Below are 17,754 nucleotides of genomic sequence, written 5' to 3'. Positions count from 1 at the left end.
TTCGGAGCATTACATTTCTAGTTCTGTACACAGGAGCAAGATTTTAGTGCGGGAAGTGCCTAAAACCACACCATTTACTCCATTTTGGCAGCAGGGATCCCCTCACAGCCTAGGAAAAGAAATCCTGGCCTTGCTCCTAAACATACCAGATTAATGATGAAAACTCCAATAGTGCCTACGCTTTCCCCGTTGAGTACAGCTGGAATGCAAACCCCATCTTATTTTACACTTGGCAGCAATTCCTACTCTCAACCTGACAGCTTTCACGCTCAAATGTCAACTCTTCCTCCCATCAAAGTGCTCATTTAAGAGCTGGCTTGTTTCCTTGACACACAAGCGATTTGCTAATCCAGTTATGACCACGCCGGACGCACAGCCCAGCTCTAGAGGGCTCCCCACCACCAGGCAGTGCCCCTTTCTGTAAAATGCCAACCTAAGAGACCTGCCTGAAGCAGCGAGTCCATCCCACACCCTTCCCTCCTGCTGCAGCCTGCTTTTTCCCTATTCCCCCCTTTCCTGCAAAAGCCCAGCTGCTGAAACACACTACATGAGAATCACCCATCTCTCCTTGTTACCCACCATCACCAAGAATGGCCAAGTTCTGAACATCTGGAGGCCACCACTGTCTAATCCAGCCAGCTCTTTCCAGGTCCACCCAAGCCCAGGGCACCTCAGTAACTTCCAGACTGTAAAGGATCTGTACAAATAGAGATTTGCTTAAGAGTGTCACTCATGCTGCCCCTCGGAGCCTCGCCAAATCACCCATGACCACTCACTCAGCTCCTGCACCTCAACTCCCAGCCCTCAGGCTCTTCTGCTGCTGCCTTTTCACCAGCAGCCCCAGCAACAGAGGCCTCAACATGGCAATGAAAGGAAATGGGAGAAAAACGTGTCCAATCCCAAAAGCTCCACAAACCAGAGCTGCAACTACATCAAGGAGTAGCTGCAGTACAAATTGCAGCTAATATACACCAAGCCTGACCTTCAGCTCAGAGCGTCTCCCTATCTATACATTCTATGCATCTTTGCATGTAATCCTAGAGATATACATATAGCTGTGTAAGACAAGAACCGGAATTCATTCCTTTTCTTTGCACTTCCTCACTACACTACGTATCGGGAATTTTTGAGGTTTTCAAGTGAATTTTTACGACTCTACTTTATAAAGGGGAAAACCCACAGCCTGGCCTTACCTTCAGGCCATTACAGTGTCATCAGGAAACACGGTCTCGGGAGCATGATACAGTTGCAGAACCAGAGGACTGTTGGAAAAGGCACAGCTTAAATTAACTTCTTTATTTTTCACATATTTGCCTATCGGTCTTTCTTACCACACGGATCAGTCAGCAGTTATGACTTGAAAAGTGACTATTTGAAAAAAATCTCAGAAGTTGTAGCATTGACAGGGAGATGTTAAAAATACAGTTTTGTATTCGTATTACAACTATTTAACATTTTTGTGTTTGCACCAAGGTTCTACTTGATTCCAGCATGTGAAGTGTTATAATGCTTGCTGTAAAGATACTTTCCCGTATTTTTCCTCATTTTGGAGTCTCATTTATCATGCTTTGAAGCAACTAGAAGCTCTGGCAATTTATAAGCTTCTCAGGGAAAAAAAAATCTGAGGAATCTTTACAACTCACGAAACCAAGAGAACTCCCTCTTGTGGTCTTCTATGTAAACAACCTTAACTACATTTGGAATTCAGAAGTGCCTTTCATCAAATATTAACCGAAATTGTAAGTAATTCCATTCAATATACGAAGCGTTCTTCCTAGAAAGAATGAGAAAGAGATTGTTTTCACTTTATTTTTATCTACATGGTATTTTCTTGCAGAAAAACCACAGAGATTTAAAACGCAGTGCTGTCTCCCGTATACCACCACTTGAAAGAAAGCGGGGGGAAAAAATGTTACAGAACATAGTAGATGAACAAACCTAACAATGGAGATGTTAGGTTTATATGGATAAGTGCTATCTAGATGAACATATAAACTGCAGTTCTAAGATGCTCACACTTCAATTTTACACAATGCACATAATGATCTCTACCTTACAGACCAATCTTACTCTTCAAAAACCACAGCGGATATGTAGGAACCCATGCTCACAACTTCCCACGTAATGAGATTAACAAGTCTGACACAAACATAAAAAGAAATTTTGTGCCTTTATTGGAATGGTGTTAGGCTTTAAATACACCAATTTTGATAACCTGATTATTTGGTTTTTAATTAGAAATGACACTACAGAACTGCAATACTGGTCCAACAGTCTTGTCTTTACTTTTTTTTTTTTTTTTTTAAAGCAAGAGATAGTATGAAAATGCACCAAGTAATCAGAAAGCACTAGCAGGCATCGGTTAATCCAAGATAGTAGCTTCTTAGTTCCAAAAGCAGTCGCATTGTATGGAACCCAGGATTTAGACTGGTCATGATTTGCAAGAACTAGTTGCACGAGTCATGACTTTTTTGTTTTAATTTACTTTCAAGTTGGTCACTGGTAAAATTTTTTCCTCAAATATTACAGTTTCTTTAATTCATATTTTTCCTCAAAGTATAAAAAAGTATGAAATATAAACAAGCTCCTGCATTGCACCCATGAAAGGATACAACGGAAGCATTAGAGAGCTGACTATCTACACACCGTCAAATCCCACCAAATCTTGGATAATCCATTAATATACAAAATATCAGGGCACAGAAAGAACTAAAATCCACTTTTTTTCTTTTGTTACGCACAGGTTCAAATAATCAATCTAAAGAAAAAACGTGATCATTTTGGCTTTCCACTACATCCGCATGTTGAGACACTTATTAAAATAATCCTGCTTAATTGTGTTTGGTCTTTTTCTTATTGTCAAGTCATGTTTGTTATCTTAATACCAGCCATCAGACAAACAAGTAATCAGAAAGACTCCTCCTCCCCACCTCCCTGTCCCTGACCCCCCCGAGGTCAGTTTTAAGACATGACTCCAAACACAGGGTTGTGACGACAGATGCTAGGACCAATCTCTTCATAATCTTTTTTGGTATGGCATACTTGGTAGAATTCAGGCTGTAAACAGAAGGAGAAAAAAATTAGTCAGTGGTATGTACACCTTATCTGAAAAATAGTAACATTTATGCAGCAAATGGGAAAAAACAAAATACAGGTAACTTAGAAGTCCTGAAATTAATATTACATCATGCACGGATAAACACCAATGCAAAAAATGTATTTTGCCACAAACCTAAAATGCACTATTTAACAGCTCACAGCTGTAACTGAGCTTTCATTTGCTCTTTCAAATCTTTAAAGTCTAATGCAAAAACTTCAAAGGGGGCGGGAAGGGTATATTTGCTACCCAAAGCCTATCAGAAATCCCCCCAACTGCATTTAATATGAAGTGAAGGAGAGATGAGAACTCCAAAAGCGTACCCAGAATGACTAAAACACACTCAGCTTTATTGCTAACTTACTGTGGAAGCCAGCATTGATCCTCCAAACCAAACGGCGTATCTTTGCATATGGTGTGTAATGACTTGTACATCAATGGGCTTAGGCTATAAAAGAAAAGAGAGAAAAAAGGAATACATTAGAAGTCACTTATGCTGGTAAAAATTCAATCTTTTTTTAAAAGGAGTGTATATTACAAGCTTACTTTTCACAAATTAGTATTTTCTTAAATGCTGGGTAAGTTTACAATTATAGCATCAGATTCTCTTGTACAACCCAGACTAAGAAATAGTTCTTGCTTATACATCACTAGTTACCGACTTTACCAAACATTAAGAGATACTTGCATTCACACCAATTTTCTCCCAAGAGCTTCAATACAGTGTTCCTCTCCAATTATCCACCTTCTATTTTCTGCTGAATTTCTTGATGGACTGTTTATTTATGCAGCTGTTAGATCCATACTACTTACCCCTTTCAAAAAAACACTTCAGAAAGTTAATTTTTAAGTTTCATGTCATTATTTTAACACAGCATCAGTTGCAGATTGATTCAAAGTTTATCCAGGACTAACACAGTCACAATCATGCTTTTCAGAACTACAACAGTCATTCCAGTTAGCCCTTTCCCTCCATACCCACACAAACCTTCATTCCTTACTTGTTCTTACCAAAACCAGCAGTGTATAGAACAGTTTCAGAAGGAAGTCATTTGTTTTTTTTAGTACAGTCTGCTGAAAGTTGAACAGTTCAAAACAGTATCTAAAAATCATTTGCAATACATTAGCAAAATTCAAGCCACTGACTACTTGAAATGCCCAGTACTCTGAAGAAGGAAGAATCACATCAGATTTCCTTATTCATATCCCGCTTCCTTACTAAGTGGTAAAAGTCTAGTAAGGAGAACTAAGAATAAAATGGGTTACCTGAACCAGAGGACTGTATATAACTGAATTTAGAGTTGTCTACATGGCATATTATGAAGCCACACTGGGAGTTTTAAGTATTGTTTGAGCTCGTCTAGCTAGATTACTACTAAAAAATAAATGAGGAAAGTCACTTCAGTCTTGCCTTAAAACGAAAAAACATATAATAATTTATTTCTCTGCTGGTATCTTTTATGTATGCAGAGTCAACGTGAACAGAAAAAATGCAAAGGTTGTATCAGAGGTTAAAAGTGGGAAAAGCATAAAGGATCATGCAGTTTAGTGAAGACATTAAGTCATTTCATAGGATAGTTTGGGTGGGAAGCAAACTCAATGTCTCTAGTTCAGCCTCCTGCTCAAAGCAGAGCTGACTACAAGGTCAGAGGAAGTTATTTGAGTTTTTTCCAGCTAAATCTCAAAAACCTTTAAGGATGGAGATTGCACAACCTCTCTGGGCAGCCTGTTCCAATGCCCAATTATCCCCATGATAAAAAAGTTCTTCCTTTTATCCAAGTTGAACCTCTTTCGTTTCAATTTGTATCTGTAGTCTCTCAGGCACTCACCACCGTCAAGGACCCGGTCCCACTTCCTCGATTACCTTTCCACATATACTGCGGGGCTGCTATTAAGACTCCCAAAGCCTTCTCTTCTCTAAACAAGCTAGTTTCCTCAGCCTTTCTCCACAGGACAAGTGCTTGAGTCCTCTGACTACTGGGTTGGCTCGACAACAGGCTTGCTCCATCTCTCTTATTTAAGTTCAAAAGACTGAGGATAATGATTTGCAACTAATCAATAAGCACTAAGTGCAAAAAAAGCTGCGGAGTGACCAAATGCTTTTACAACAGGCATAAGCCCCATCCTTTCATTAGTAGAGACTCATTGTTCAATAATATAGGACAGGCAGCACAAGTGCACACCTAGGAAATAGTACTACAGCTTCCTACCATTAAAGGATTATATAAATATTCTCCAATACCAGTCTACAATTTTCTACAATATACGAGTCTCTGAAAAACTTCTATAAGAACTTTAAGTGAAAAGACATTTCAACAAACAAGAGCATCATTGCAGTAAGTTATTTTTGCATTTTCCAGGTAATAAGGGAGAGAAAGATGCTGGTTAAATGCGTTAGCTGCAAAAACTAACCTTCAGTCTGCCACCACTAAGTTCTTCACTAAGTTTCAGTCTGGCATCAACAGTCCTTTTCAAGTCTCGCTGTAAACGGCGGCCGAAGTCCCTGAACATGGTTGAGCCTCCAGAGAGGACAATATTCTGTTTTGAGTAACAAAAATCATTAACTACTCATGAAAACATACATCTCCAACTTTAGCCCGTTCTTAAATTCTAAATATAGCTTTTAAAATTACAGTTAACAGGTATGCTTTTACTTTGAGTTTTAAATTATCCAACACTTAAGCATGACAGAATATGAATTCACAAAGAGGTTGTCACATCATAATTGGCTGTGCTTTAAAATCCATTTATATCTTAGTGCATCTCTCTTCTTTTGCCCAGATTTATGTTTCCCTTATTTCTTTTTCTTTTAAATAAGAGTTTGAGTAATGAGACATGATGTTCTGAAAAAGTGTAAATGAATAACATAAAGCCTTCTGCATATTGGACTCGTTTCTGGAAAAACAGTTAATTTTTTTGTTGGTTTGTTGTTTTGCCCCCCCCCCCTTTTTTTTTTAAGTTTCAAATACATATTTCAATATAAAGCACAATCCTTCCAAAATAAGTACTAAAAAAAATTCATTATAGCTACTGACCTTATACAGAGGACGTCTAACATCAATGGGACAATTCTGAATAACTTCATCTACTACTTCTGAGATTGGTTGCGTGAAGTCAGGATTAGCAAACTACAATCAAGAATAAAAACAGACGAGTCAACACGTAGGACCACGTATCGCAAAGGGAAGGGGGCAAAGAGAAAAAGGGAAAAGAAAGAACCACCCTATGATTATACTAGAGATGTCATGAAAACTAATAGTGGAAAATTATTTTAGCTATTTTTGCTGCCATTTATAAAAGCTTTGAAAGAATAATAAACCTGAAATATCTATTTTGCCAGCTATTCTCTTCGTTTTTCTCAACCACAAAAGGTCAACGAATACATGTCTTTGACAGATGCTGTGCAAAGCAAAACACTGTGACATGAAAAGAGCTGCAAGAGGAGAATATGGAGAGGGACTGGGGAGAAGGAGGGGGCTTTATTCCCATTTAATTTTTCCCAACACTGGAAGAGAAACCGAAGGTAAAAATGCAAGATGAAAGAATATTCAGAAACTTGACTTTTCAACAGACAGGTAGGAAAACAGGGTACTATGTGGTGAGACCAGGAAATTCTACTGAAAATTGCAAGAAGAAAATATGGGTTTAGTATTCCATTTGCTTTAAAAGTTTCAAATACAGTGCTTTGCTTAGACATCAATCCAAATTTGTATGAAGATTACTAGCAATCAAGAATCAAAACCACATTGACTTACAGCAAAAGCTGGTATCTATTTACAAGTAAGGAGAAACATAAGTCAAGATAAACACTTCCTTAAAATACTATTTATATGCTATCATCTAAAATGCACCTAAAACAAAAAATATAGACGATTCAAATTAACTTACCTCAGGATGGAAGAAAATCTCTGGCCCCAGGAATCTTTCATAGCCAACATCAATGGTAAATTCTTTCTTTGAGATAGCATTAATTCCAGTATACTGTTTAATCCATTTTGTACCATCTGTGTCATACTTGTTAAATTCTTTTACTAAGTCAGGGCAAACATAACTAAAGCGTTCCTGAAAATTGAATATGTACAGTTAGAAGTATCTTCTTAAGTACTGCAGAGAAGATGGTATGAACTTCAAAAAAAGTGTAGTAATTTAAGCTTTTAAGAATAAGAGTTTTAAATTGGCAGATACAGAATAGGCATCAAAAAACGGGTGAACTGCCATTTACTGTATACAGTTAGATAATGGCTCTGCTACTACAAATCATTTCCGTGTGGCACTGAAAACAGCACATCTTGCTGAGCTAAATTACTTATCTTTATTTTTTTCTCTAAACTTCTACAACAGTGAGAAATGAGTTCTAAAGTATATTGAAGGATTGCCATAGAAACAAGGTTGAAGTGTACTTTAAGCCAAATGTCTTTTGGAATAGCTTTGTACTACAAAAAAGAACACATCAATATTCAGATAGAATAAGAGAATAATTACAGCTCTTTACATTACGCATCCCACCAAGAACGCTTCCTACTGAGTATTGCAATGATAATAATAAGGGAAGCGGGGAGAAAGGGGAGACTACAAGTGAAGAGGGAAATTCTAGGCCAAATTGAGTATAACCCAACTATATACCTTAAGTTTAAGGTATTTCACGTTATTATATTATTTAGACATTTTTGTATTATTTAGAAACAGAGCACCATTAATTGGAAGGATAATGATTAAGAGATTATTGTGTTTTTAAAATAGGTCTCAAGCCCTGATCTAAAAGTAACCTTAAGGCCTGCAACGCACACGTTACCTTCACTGCTTTAGCTGTTTCCAAGGATTGCTCAGGAGGAATTCCTACTTCTCGCTCCCTCAGCAACTGCTGAATGAAGTATGTTATATCTCGCCCGGCAATGGGAATGTGTTTGATACAGCTGCCAATCACGTATCCTTCAGCCTGTACATAAAATTAATTGGGAGAAAGACATTGACAAGAACTCCTTTCAACAAAGCTTAGGAGAGACAGGAAAAGACACAGAGTCTGAACTCCCATTCCCTGCCTGAGATTGTGAGATGGATACTCTTTAAGACCGACTCGATTAATTACCAGAAATTCAATTCTTCAGTAGCCTTATTTCACTTGTTAAAGTGTTTCGTTTTGCATTGGTTCATAATTCTCACAAGGTTGGGAGGAACAGAAAGGTCACTAATACATAAGGCAGACAAATAGCTATACTCACTACTCCTTGGCCTTTATTTTCTCTTCAAAATGAGGTTACTCTTACCAAAAAGGTCAAGGAACCTTGTATCGTGAAATATTATTTTAGAATAAATGATGTGGCTCTGCAGTCACAGCCACTGATGTAAGACGTTACAATCCACATGAATCAAAATTAATTTTCTGAAAATAGGGAGAAAATGCATCATTTCAGCAGAATAATTGAGACTGCTTAGAACATCAGCCTGGCCCATAGTCATCCATCAGTCTATCCTTGTAAGTCACACGTGTGCTGGGGGCCATTGTCAGGGCATTAAAAGTATCAGGCCCAAACACAGAAACCAAAAACGTTCAAGGCCTTCAACCTCACCAGACCTGCTACATCCAAACAGATGTATCCAGGTATCACACTAATGTTAAATGCTTAAAATTTCCTATATATAGCATACATCCATATAAAATGAATTTTCTCACATAGAAAATAATACAGTTATCATTAACTTCACTAGAGATAAGCGTTTCATTCCTCTTTATTTTGTAGTAAAAGTGGTATACTATTGCTGTCAATTTGTTGAATGTGTTTAAAAATTCCAGAAATTAAGTGAACGTCACTCTACAAAGGAGCTTACTGTTTCAAATTATATCAAATACCCACTCTTATTTCAATTAAAAAAAAAAACACCGCAAAAAACAAACCCACAAATGAGGAAAAATTTAACTGTTTTAAACAGCAATTTGAACTACTACTTTTAAAAAGTTTACCTATAAAAGGTAATGTCAATTGTTTCCTACATCTTAATAAAAATATGCCATGTTGGATGAACAGTCTGAACAAGGATCTAGCCACTAGATTCCACCAAGATTAATAACAAGTTGTTACATGACAGCATATGTTTGATCACCACCAATACTACTATTTGGTGTAACAGATAATTTTTAAAAATTGAGGTTACTGTGGCATGATAAAGCTTTGTATAGAGTTTAATCTTAAAAATTGTAATTTAACTTCATTTTGAAAAGAAAAATGCACCTGATGCCTAGACATGCATTTAACTTCCCAAGGAAAGATGGGCAGAGAGACATATTACCAGCCACTTGAAATAAAGAACACTATTAAATATTCCAATCATAAAATTTCAAATATGTAGCTTTGTAAAAGGAAATACATACCCACAGCAAAAACAATAATTTAACAGTTAAGAAACTGCAGCTGTAAGTGTTAATTATTTAATAAAAAATCACACGATCATACTAATTTTTGCTTTTAGCAACTTGATATATTGGAACAGATATTCAACATTAATTAACCTTAAGGGTTGGGTTTTATTCTCCAGCCAGGTAGGAACTTTTTTCTTTTTGCTTGTATCACTGATGCATGATAGCACGCTATTAAACATTGGTCAACAGAGGGAGAAAAATTGTAAACAATACTACATCTGTCCTCAAATATTTTGTATTATTTCTATTTTATATATGAATTGACCGAATTAAACAAGTTTCCAAAATTTTTTGCACTATTGTAAAACCCATATTCCTCTCAACAGCACAATAAACAGGAAATATGATAAAGCAATCCAACTGCATCGATCACTTAGCATGACCTTGGCAAATCACCTTTTAAGATGAGTCACTGAAATACAATATACCCTGACAAACTCAGGGTGCAGAGAAGTTCTTCAGGAGTTTCCGCACTACAAAATAAACCCACAGCCACAAGCCTGGAAATTTTCTGACAGTTTTTAAGATTCCTAGCTAAACTTCAGTCTGTGTAAAGTGTGAACTTCAGAGAAGTTACAGGACAAACTGTTCTCCGGTTAAATTGTTTCTATAGCTTTGATGTATACTTACAACAGGAATAACGTGGGTGACACCATCACCACTGTCTATAACCGTGCCGGTCAGCGTTCGTTCTCCTACTTGTCTTGACGTCCAAGATGCAGCTAAGGCAAGGACAGCCTTGTAAAAGAATACACACAAAACCCAAATCTTAATAAAAGCACTGCATTGCAGATCCCACCTTCCACTACCCCTCCCAGTAATACCCAGACTGACACCCTTGTGGTAATTTACAGCGTGGAAACTTGTTCAGTAATAGTATATACGTGTACACAACAGCTTATGAAAAACAGACTGCACAAATGGAGTTTTTGACTCCTAATGCTTCTTTAGCCATGTTCAAACAAACACCTTTTTTGCTATTTCATATGGAGGGGAATTTAATTCTTGGCCTAATACCATTATTATGAAGTGGTTTGTCATGTTTTTTTGGTTTTGTTTTTTGTTGGTTTTTTTTTTTTTTTTTAATTTACTTGTGATACAACAGATTCTCTACTGCTTGGAGGTCACCTTCTACACAGGTAACAGGGGAACAGTACCCAGCCAACAGACCACAGAATCAATGCATTTCAAACACCTAGTGGTGAAACTGCTAACCAAAAGTACATAAAAGTATTTCAAACACCACGCATACAGTTTTCATAGAGGAATCAGTTATAGCTCAAAGAAAAACACTGTAGCTCTAACTTTCAACAGCCCTGCCCTTACCTGAACAGCAATATATAGCCCTGGAACGTTGAAAGACTCGAACATGATTTCAGCAGTATATTCTCTATTTTCTGGAGTATTTAATGGAGGCTCAGTCTGTGAGACAAAAAAAAACCCAAGTGTTACATTCAAATCAAACACTTAACTTTAAAAATAAAAAATAATTAAAAAAAAAAAAAATCACCAAATCCTAAGTTTTGAAAGATGAGCTCTACTCAACAATAGCACGTAAAAATAGTAATGTGCAAAAGGTGCTTTTAAAAGCAAACGGTGCAATTAAGAAAATCTAGAAACTCCTCTGACAATAACAGAATTTATGCAATCTGCATTGCAAAAACAAGTGGTGCAATAAAAACATGATAGTAATTACTGCTTAAGAATTTACATCGAAGGCCCCCTTTGTGGGTTGGTTAGCTCATTATACCTTTAGATTTCACTTGAAAGAATCAAGAACTATCAACCAAAAAATGTCAAAGGATGCAGTTTAGCACACTTAAAGAACAGCATTTTTAAAAAAAATCTCAGTGACTCATTAAAGAAAAAAGCTGTTTTTCTTCAGAAGGCAATCACTATAAAACAAGTTAATACGATGAGCTGCAGAAACGTACTCAACTGAGAAGCTACCAACAACATACAATACATTATGATAGTATGGTATAATTTTCATTAAAGTACCGCACATAATTAAGTCTCTCCTCTGAAAGATTATTTTTAATAGTGTTACAGAATATTTGTGGGGGAAAACAAAAAAACCAAACAAAAAAAATCACTCTTCCACTGCAATAACCATGTAATAGGAGGCTAGAAAGAGGAGGGAGCCTGACTTTTCACCAAGGTGACAGGACAAGGGGCCACAGAGATAAACTGCAACACGGGACATCCTAGGTAGGTGTTAGGAGGAAAAAAGGAAACATGAGGGTGGTCAAATATTGGAAAAGGGGCCCAGAGTTGTTATGGCATCTTGATCCTTGGAGGTATTCAAAGCTTGGCTGACTTCAGCCTTGAGCAGCTGGACGTAAGTGGACCTGCTTCGAGAAGAGGCTGCATTAGATGACATGTTCTTTAACAAGTATGGCCAACGCCTCTAATTCCAAACTTGCTCTATAAACATCACACTAAAACAAATTGCCTATTTCAATGGCTTTAAATAAAAAATACTAAGGATTAACATTAACCTTAATTCAGGTCTAACCCAAACATGACAATCAATTCTTCTGATTTCACGAAAAAGAAAAAAAAAAAAAAAAATCACTGTCTAGACATGCTATCCAGGTGGCAGCATTGTAAAAACAAAATAATTGTAATTATGTCAAGTCAAAACACAGAGATACTTTTTTGTCTCAAAAACGTCAACATGATTACTGAATTCAGTGGGTAAGTAATAGAAAAAAGGGATAGAACAGACACGATTTGGATGGAAATGAGAAAAGAAAAAAAGTTTGCAGTTCAGACACTCTGACATCTCTAGCAGATTATAGAACCCGGATGGGATAAGCCAGGTCAGGAAAGTTTCAAGTAATTTATATTTACTTTAGTTTTCAAGATAAGCATATTCTTATTTAAGAATTACTACATAAATCAACACAAACATTCTTACCAGTCACATGCAATTTGTTAAGTAGGAGATAATTTTACCTACCAAAAGAAAATAATGATCCTCAGGTTCTGCCCTTAGATACTTAAAGATTACTTGCTCCATAAACCTCTCCATCAAGTCCCAGTCTTCAACTATACCATGGCGGATGGGCCACTGTTGCACAAGAATATCGAAATATAATTGGAAACAAAAAAGAAAAAAATAATCAGTGTTTTCAACTGCAGTAAAAGCATATGATCTACATATGCAAGAAAAGTTGCATTAGGTTTTCCCTATCTGGGTCTGACACCTGTTTGAAATTCAGATTCCAGCCTTTAATGGCAGAGACAATATATTGCGCTTTTGTCAGTGCAACAGTATGGTGGCACTAGGATAAACCAGAGGCCCCCCCTTAACCCAGTATCCTGACTCTCATGTTGCTGATAAAAGATGCCAAGGAACATGAAAGAATGTGACATTTCCGCTAAACACTCTCCCAGCCTCCCTCCACTTCAAAAGAAATATACACATTATATTTCTGCACATACATTTCTGCAAATTCCCACAGGCTCCTGGAGGTCAACAAAACTAATACCAAACCTTATTTTCCATTAGAACAGAACTAATAAGAAAGTAAGATTAAAGTTAACCAGAAAACACTCTTAAGCAGCTGTTTACTATATAGCTGATGCTTTCTAGGAGTACTGGAAAATTAAACATTTCTCTTAATACCTTGGTTGCATAAGTTGGTTTTTCTATTGCTTCATCCCCGATAAAGAAGTCTAAATCATCGACACCTTTCAAAACCCTCCTTTGTGCTTGATCGACCACTTTTGCCGATTCTTTGATAGCAATACCTTTAACAGAAAATACAAACAATAAGTACATATCCTGCACAGTAAAAAAAAGAAAAAAAACAACCCAACATTCAAAAATAGGAACACATTGTAATTGCATTCATCCTGTTTCAGGCATAAGCACTGAAAAGCTAAATAAAACACACATAAATTTTAATTCCAATCACAGGTAAACATAATTAGGATTTATAAAGTAACACAATACAGATCCAAAACAGATTTAATTGTTAGACACTCAAAGTGCAATCAGGGAGATAAAATATAAAAAGAATCACGAAGATAGGGTATCTCTACAGATCTCATTTTATTCAACAAGTGTGCTAATTTTCCGCACTAGTAGTAATAATTTTTTAAAAAGTTTTATAAAGAGCAAGAAAGAAAACATGTTGCCGTTATACAAACAGACGTTCTACTTCACTTGCACCAATTTGATTTCTGGACATATTATGAAAGTGAGATATGGCACACAAAAAAGGGACTGAATAGCAACTAAATAAGCAAAAACACGTAGAAAAAGCCAGGAAGGAAGAAGTAGGAGAAAATGTAAAGCATACAGAAAAAGAAAACTGGACAGGAATAGAAAGAGCATTTCCAGGACAAATGGACCCATGATGCATCTTTAGATGCTTTCAAACAGATTTTCACAAAGTCTTTGTTTAATTTCTTTCTTTAAACCCTACTCCTATCTTATCATTAAGAACAGGATGGAGAATTTCATTTAAGACAGACTATAAATCTCTCCTTCACTTCAAGGAATAACTGGCAGAAGTTAAGAGTTCGTGCCTTGGCAATTTATTCCTTCCATGCTAATTACTCATCATAAATAAAGCAAAAAGGTTTTATCAGAAAAATACTGGCTAAGGCTAAACACAGGATCCTGGAAAGATGGATCAGTGATTAGATTATCATGGGAACACAGATGTTCCCTTTCCTCATCTCTTGCATCAGCCCCCTGGCTAACAGGGCTGCAGTGCCAGCAATACCTGCTGTATGTTTTCAACTCTTCCTAATTGCCTTTAAACACAATCCTTTACACAAATGAAGAAATTCATATATATAAGAAGCATTAATATCAGCCTCAGTTATTCAAAGGTCTTGCTCCAAAAGCTCACAGGCAGAATTATTTTTCTAATTCTCACCTTCAGTAAGAAGTTCTATTTGCTCACAACTAAAATTTAAAAAAAAAAAAGTTACGAAAAAAGCTGCTGCAGCTTCAAGCCCACCAGATGGGACAGCTTTAGGATTTGGAAATTAATAGCATGCTAAGGTAAAGCACTGTTAGTTCATTGATGCTCCCCATCCTTCTCCTTTCTCATCCCATAAAGAGCAACAAAAGCAGAGCTGCGCAGCCAAAATATTGTGAAAGACTGAACAGGATAAAACAGAAAACATTATTTTGAGCTCTTCAGGAAGAAAACTGAATCATCCTGTAACTTCTGTAGCAGCTTGCAGGAAAGCAGAGAGGAAGCAAAAGGCTGGAGGAAGCTGAAAGGATGGGGGTGGGGGGCAGATAAGAAGTAGAAACTAAAATCGTGGGGAAGGAGATGTCGCAAGGCCAGCATCTGCTGCAAGTGAAAAGAAGAATCTTGCCAAATATTTTTTCAGGTCATCATTACAAAGCTCACACATTTTGGGAAATTCTGTCCAGATGTGTGTTATCTTCAAGAAGTTTCAAGTAAACTTCCATCGCTTGCCACAGGATTATAGAAACTTTCATATGAAGAGCGGTTGAAAGAGCTGGGACTGTTTAGTATGAGGAAGAGGAGGCTGAGGGGAGACCTCATCACTCTCTACAACTACTTGAAAGGACACTGTAGAGAGGTTGGTGCTGGTCTCTTCTCACAGGTAATTAATGACAGAACGAGAGGGAATGGCTTCAAGCTCCAACAGGGTAGGTTTAGACTGAACATTAGGAAAGAATTTTTCACAGAAAGAGTGGTCGGGCATTGGAATAGGCTGCCCAGGGAGGTGGTTGAGTCACCATCCCTGGCTGTGTTTAAGAGACGTTTAGGTGTGGTGTTGGGGGATACGGTATAGCAGAGAACTTTGTAGAGTAGGGTAGATGGTTGGACTCGATGATCCCAAGGGTCTCTTCCAACCTAGACGATTCTATGATTCTATGAAGTGGTTTCACCCTGTTACAAGCCTAAAACAAGACGGGACCTCTCAATATTTTGCTGACCTTGAGGCCCTGGGTTTGAAAGTCTGAAATGACCATGGAACAACCTGAATCAAGACTCATATCCTGAAAATACAAACAGGAAAATAAATCTTGCTGAAACCAGAGCTAGGCTACTGCGGTGTCTAAAGATGGGCAGCGCTCCAGTGGTATTTCAGAGCCTATTTGCCTTTGGTTTGCTTGGCACAAGAATTAAGAGCTTTTACAAAAAAAGAGGACATACTTGCATCAAATCAATTTTTGTGCTTAATCACTACTTAAGCCTTTTTTTTTTTTCTCTTTTAAAGGTAAAGGAAAGGCCATCTAATATGTAAACTATTACAGATAAACTAAAATAGGTGACACATCAAGAGAACTACCAGGTCATAGAAAGAAGCTGACTCCTACTTTAACATACAGAGGAAAAAAAGGATTAAGTGAATAAAAATCAAGCAAAATTAATCATCTGCTAGGATCTAAAAAGCAGCCCGGAAGGAAAGCAGTGAACCCAAGTCTTTTCCAAAAAAATCGGCCCAATATATTCCCATTTACTTCACTTTTCAAACAAGCATTTGTCATCTCTACAGAAGCATATTGAGAATTAAATCAAGAACACAACAGGAGAGGAGTGGGAGATAAAAATTTGTTAAGAGCAGAAGTGAATAAGATAAGCAGCAATTGAACAAGGCAGAAGGAATGCTGCTCAAACCTGTTTCACAGCAAACATTTTTTAGACAACCAAATTGATAACATGCAGCTACCATTGCTGGAAGTCAAAGGAGAAACCAATCCATTTTTCCTCTGTGGATAATATTAAGGAAATTAAAGACAGCAAAGAGTTTTGGAATGATCCACAGTTTTCCTTAACATTTTACTTTGAAACTAGGTACTGCTATACTCTTTTAATGTGGATTACACCAGTGCTGTTTGATTTCATTTGAGGCAGAGGATTAAGGCAAACTCATGCACAGTGTAATTATTTAGCTTGAAGTCCAGTAGACGTGAGAAAAATGCCTTTTTCAAGAAGAGAAATGCAGTCAAGGACCATTTCAGCTGTAGGAGCATCTACAGTAGAGCACACGTTTGGTTTTGTTTTTTTTAAAATACACCACAATGTATCAAAAAGCTGTCAAAAAAATCTCATTTCCCCCCTTTCTCTTCTACTTTAATAGCATCCATGTTGTATAAATTTCTCTGCTTAACGATATGACAGGTCATTTCATTCCCAGAATTTGTTTAAAGTGTCATTATCTTTCTTCTCCTTTTTTTGGAGCAAGAAAGCAATTTTAAAATTAAAGAAACCAAATCTGAAGATGCAGAAAAAAGTATATAAACCCTATTTATCTGAAAGTAAATAAAATAATGATATGCCCATTTTTAAATTAAAGATTGCTATTAAGCTTAAAGGGAAATATAAGTGCGTTATTTTTTCCAGTGGTTTGTTAGCTTTTTTAAAATGTAATGGTAAAACTATGTTTTGTGTGAAAAACAAAAAACTGTAGAGTATATTTTATATGCCACTGAGGTGAACCAAATGAAATTCAAATGAATGAAGAACTACATATAGAAGAGATTGAAAGGATTCTCTCACTTGTATGAAAATTGGAGAACGCATTGAGTGAATTAACTTTAGCTTTCCATGAACATTGCTTTTTGAAGCATATTTTCTAGAAAAATTAACATAGAGCCTGAACTATCAAGTTCTATTTTACTGCAACTATGCTTAAGTATTATTAGTTCTAGCTCTTTTCCTGTTGCGTTTACAAGGAAAACTGGGTGTACTAATTATTCCTTTTTACCAGGATGTAATACGTGATTACTTTGGCACGGATGAACAATGACAAAATGCCAAGTGGTGTACGAGGTCAAAAGGTGAAGCACTTCTAAAGGAAGCTGATAGAATTCCACTCTAGAGTAGAGCTGTATTACTTCAAGGGGAGAAACAGTTCAGAAGACAGGGAGCAAATAAGCAATTTTACATGTAGAATAAATAAATTGTTTCCCTGTTCTATTTACAAAACGTAGTAAATTAAGTAACACAGCTGAAGTACTGAAAAATATCTAGGAAGTATAACATTTTTATACCCTAAAGATATTAAAACACCCAATTTGATTTTTTTTTCTAGTTACAATCAACTAAACGAACCTGAGAAGTCCCTAATCAGGGAAAAACCTTCTAAAAAGTACATATAGCCACACTCCTGTGGCTATTTCAGTATGGTTTCAGTTTCCAAGCCATTAACTTCAAATATTAACATACCATTTTAATGAATGTATCTTTCTAAATTGAGTATCCATAGCAAAAAAGAACAGAGCCATGCTATC

At 36.6% G+C, this 17,754-nt stretch overlaps 1 protein-coding gene across 1 annotated transcript in view; it reads right to left on the bottom strand.

The window, feature by feature from the left end:
• Positions 1-1,773: 1,773 nt before the first annotated feature.
• ACTR3 (actin related protein 3) overlaps positions 1,774-17,754 on the bottom strand; it is a 31,513-nt gene continuing 15,532 nt past the window's right edge. Inside the window, exons 3-12 of the mRNA XM_074146023.1 lie at positions 13,147-13,271; positions 12,478-12,588; positions 10,839-10,934; positions 10,143-10,250; positions 7,890-8,033; positions 6,986-7,159; positions 6,133-6,225; positions 5,510-5,635; positions 3,462-3,545; positions 1,774-3,057 (exon numbers count right to left, since the gene is read on the bottom strand). Coding sequence (XP_074002124.1) covers positions 2,962-3,057; positions 3,462-3,545; positions 5,510-5,635; positions 6,133-6,225; positions 6,986-7,159; positions 7,890-8,033; positions 10,143-10,250; positions 10,839-10,934; positions 12,478-12,588; positions 13,147-13,271 — 1,157 coding nt within the window. The 3' untranslated portion in view covers positions 1,774-2,961. The remainder of the gene's footprint in view (positions 3,058-3,461; positions 3,546-5,509; positions 5,636-6,132; positions 6,226-6,985; positions 7,160-7,889; positions 8,034-10,142; positions 10,251-10,838; positions 10,935-12,477; positions 12,589-13,146; positions 13,272-17,754) is intronic.

Source organism: Numenius arquata, chromosome 3, assembly GCF_964106895.1.
Source record: "Numenius arquata chromosome 3, bNumArq3.hap1.1, whole genome shotgun sequence".
Lineage (NCBI taxonomy): Eukaryota > Metazoa > Chordata > Aves > Charadriiformes > Scolopacidae > Numenius > Numenius arquata.
Note: the sequence above shows the minus strand (reverse complement) of the source record. Positions and strands in the feature narration are given on the sequence as shown.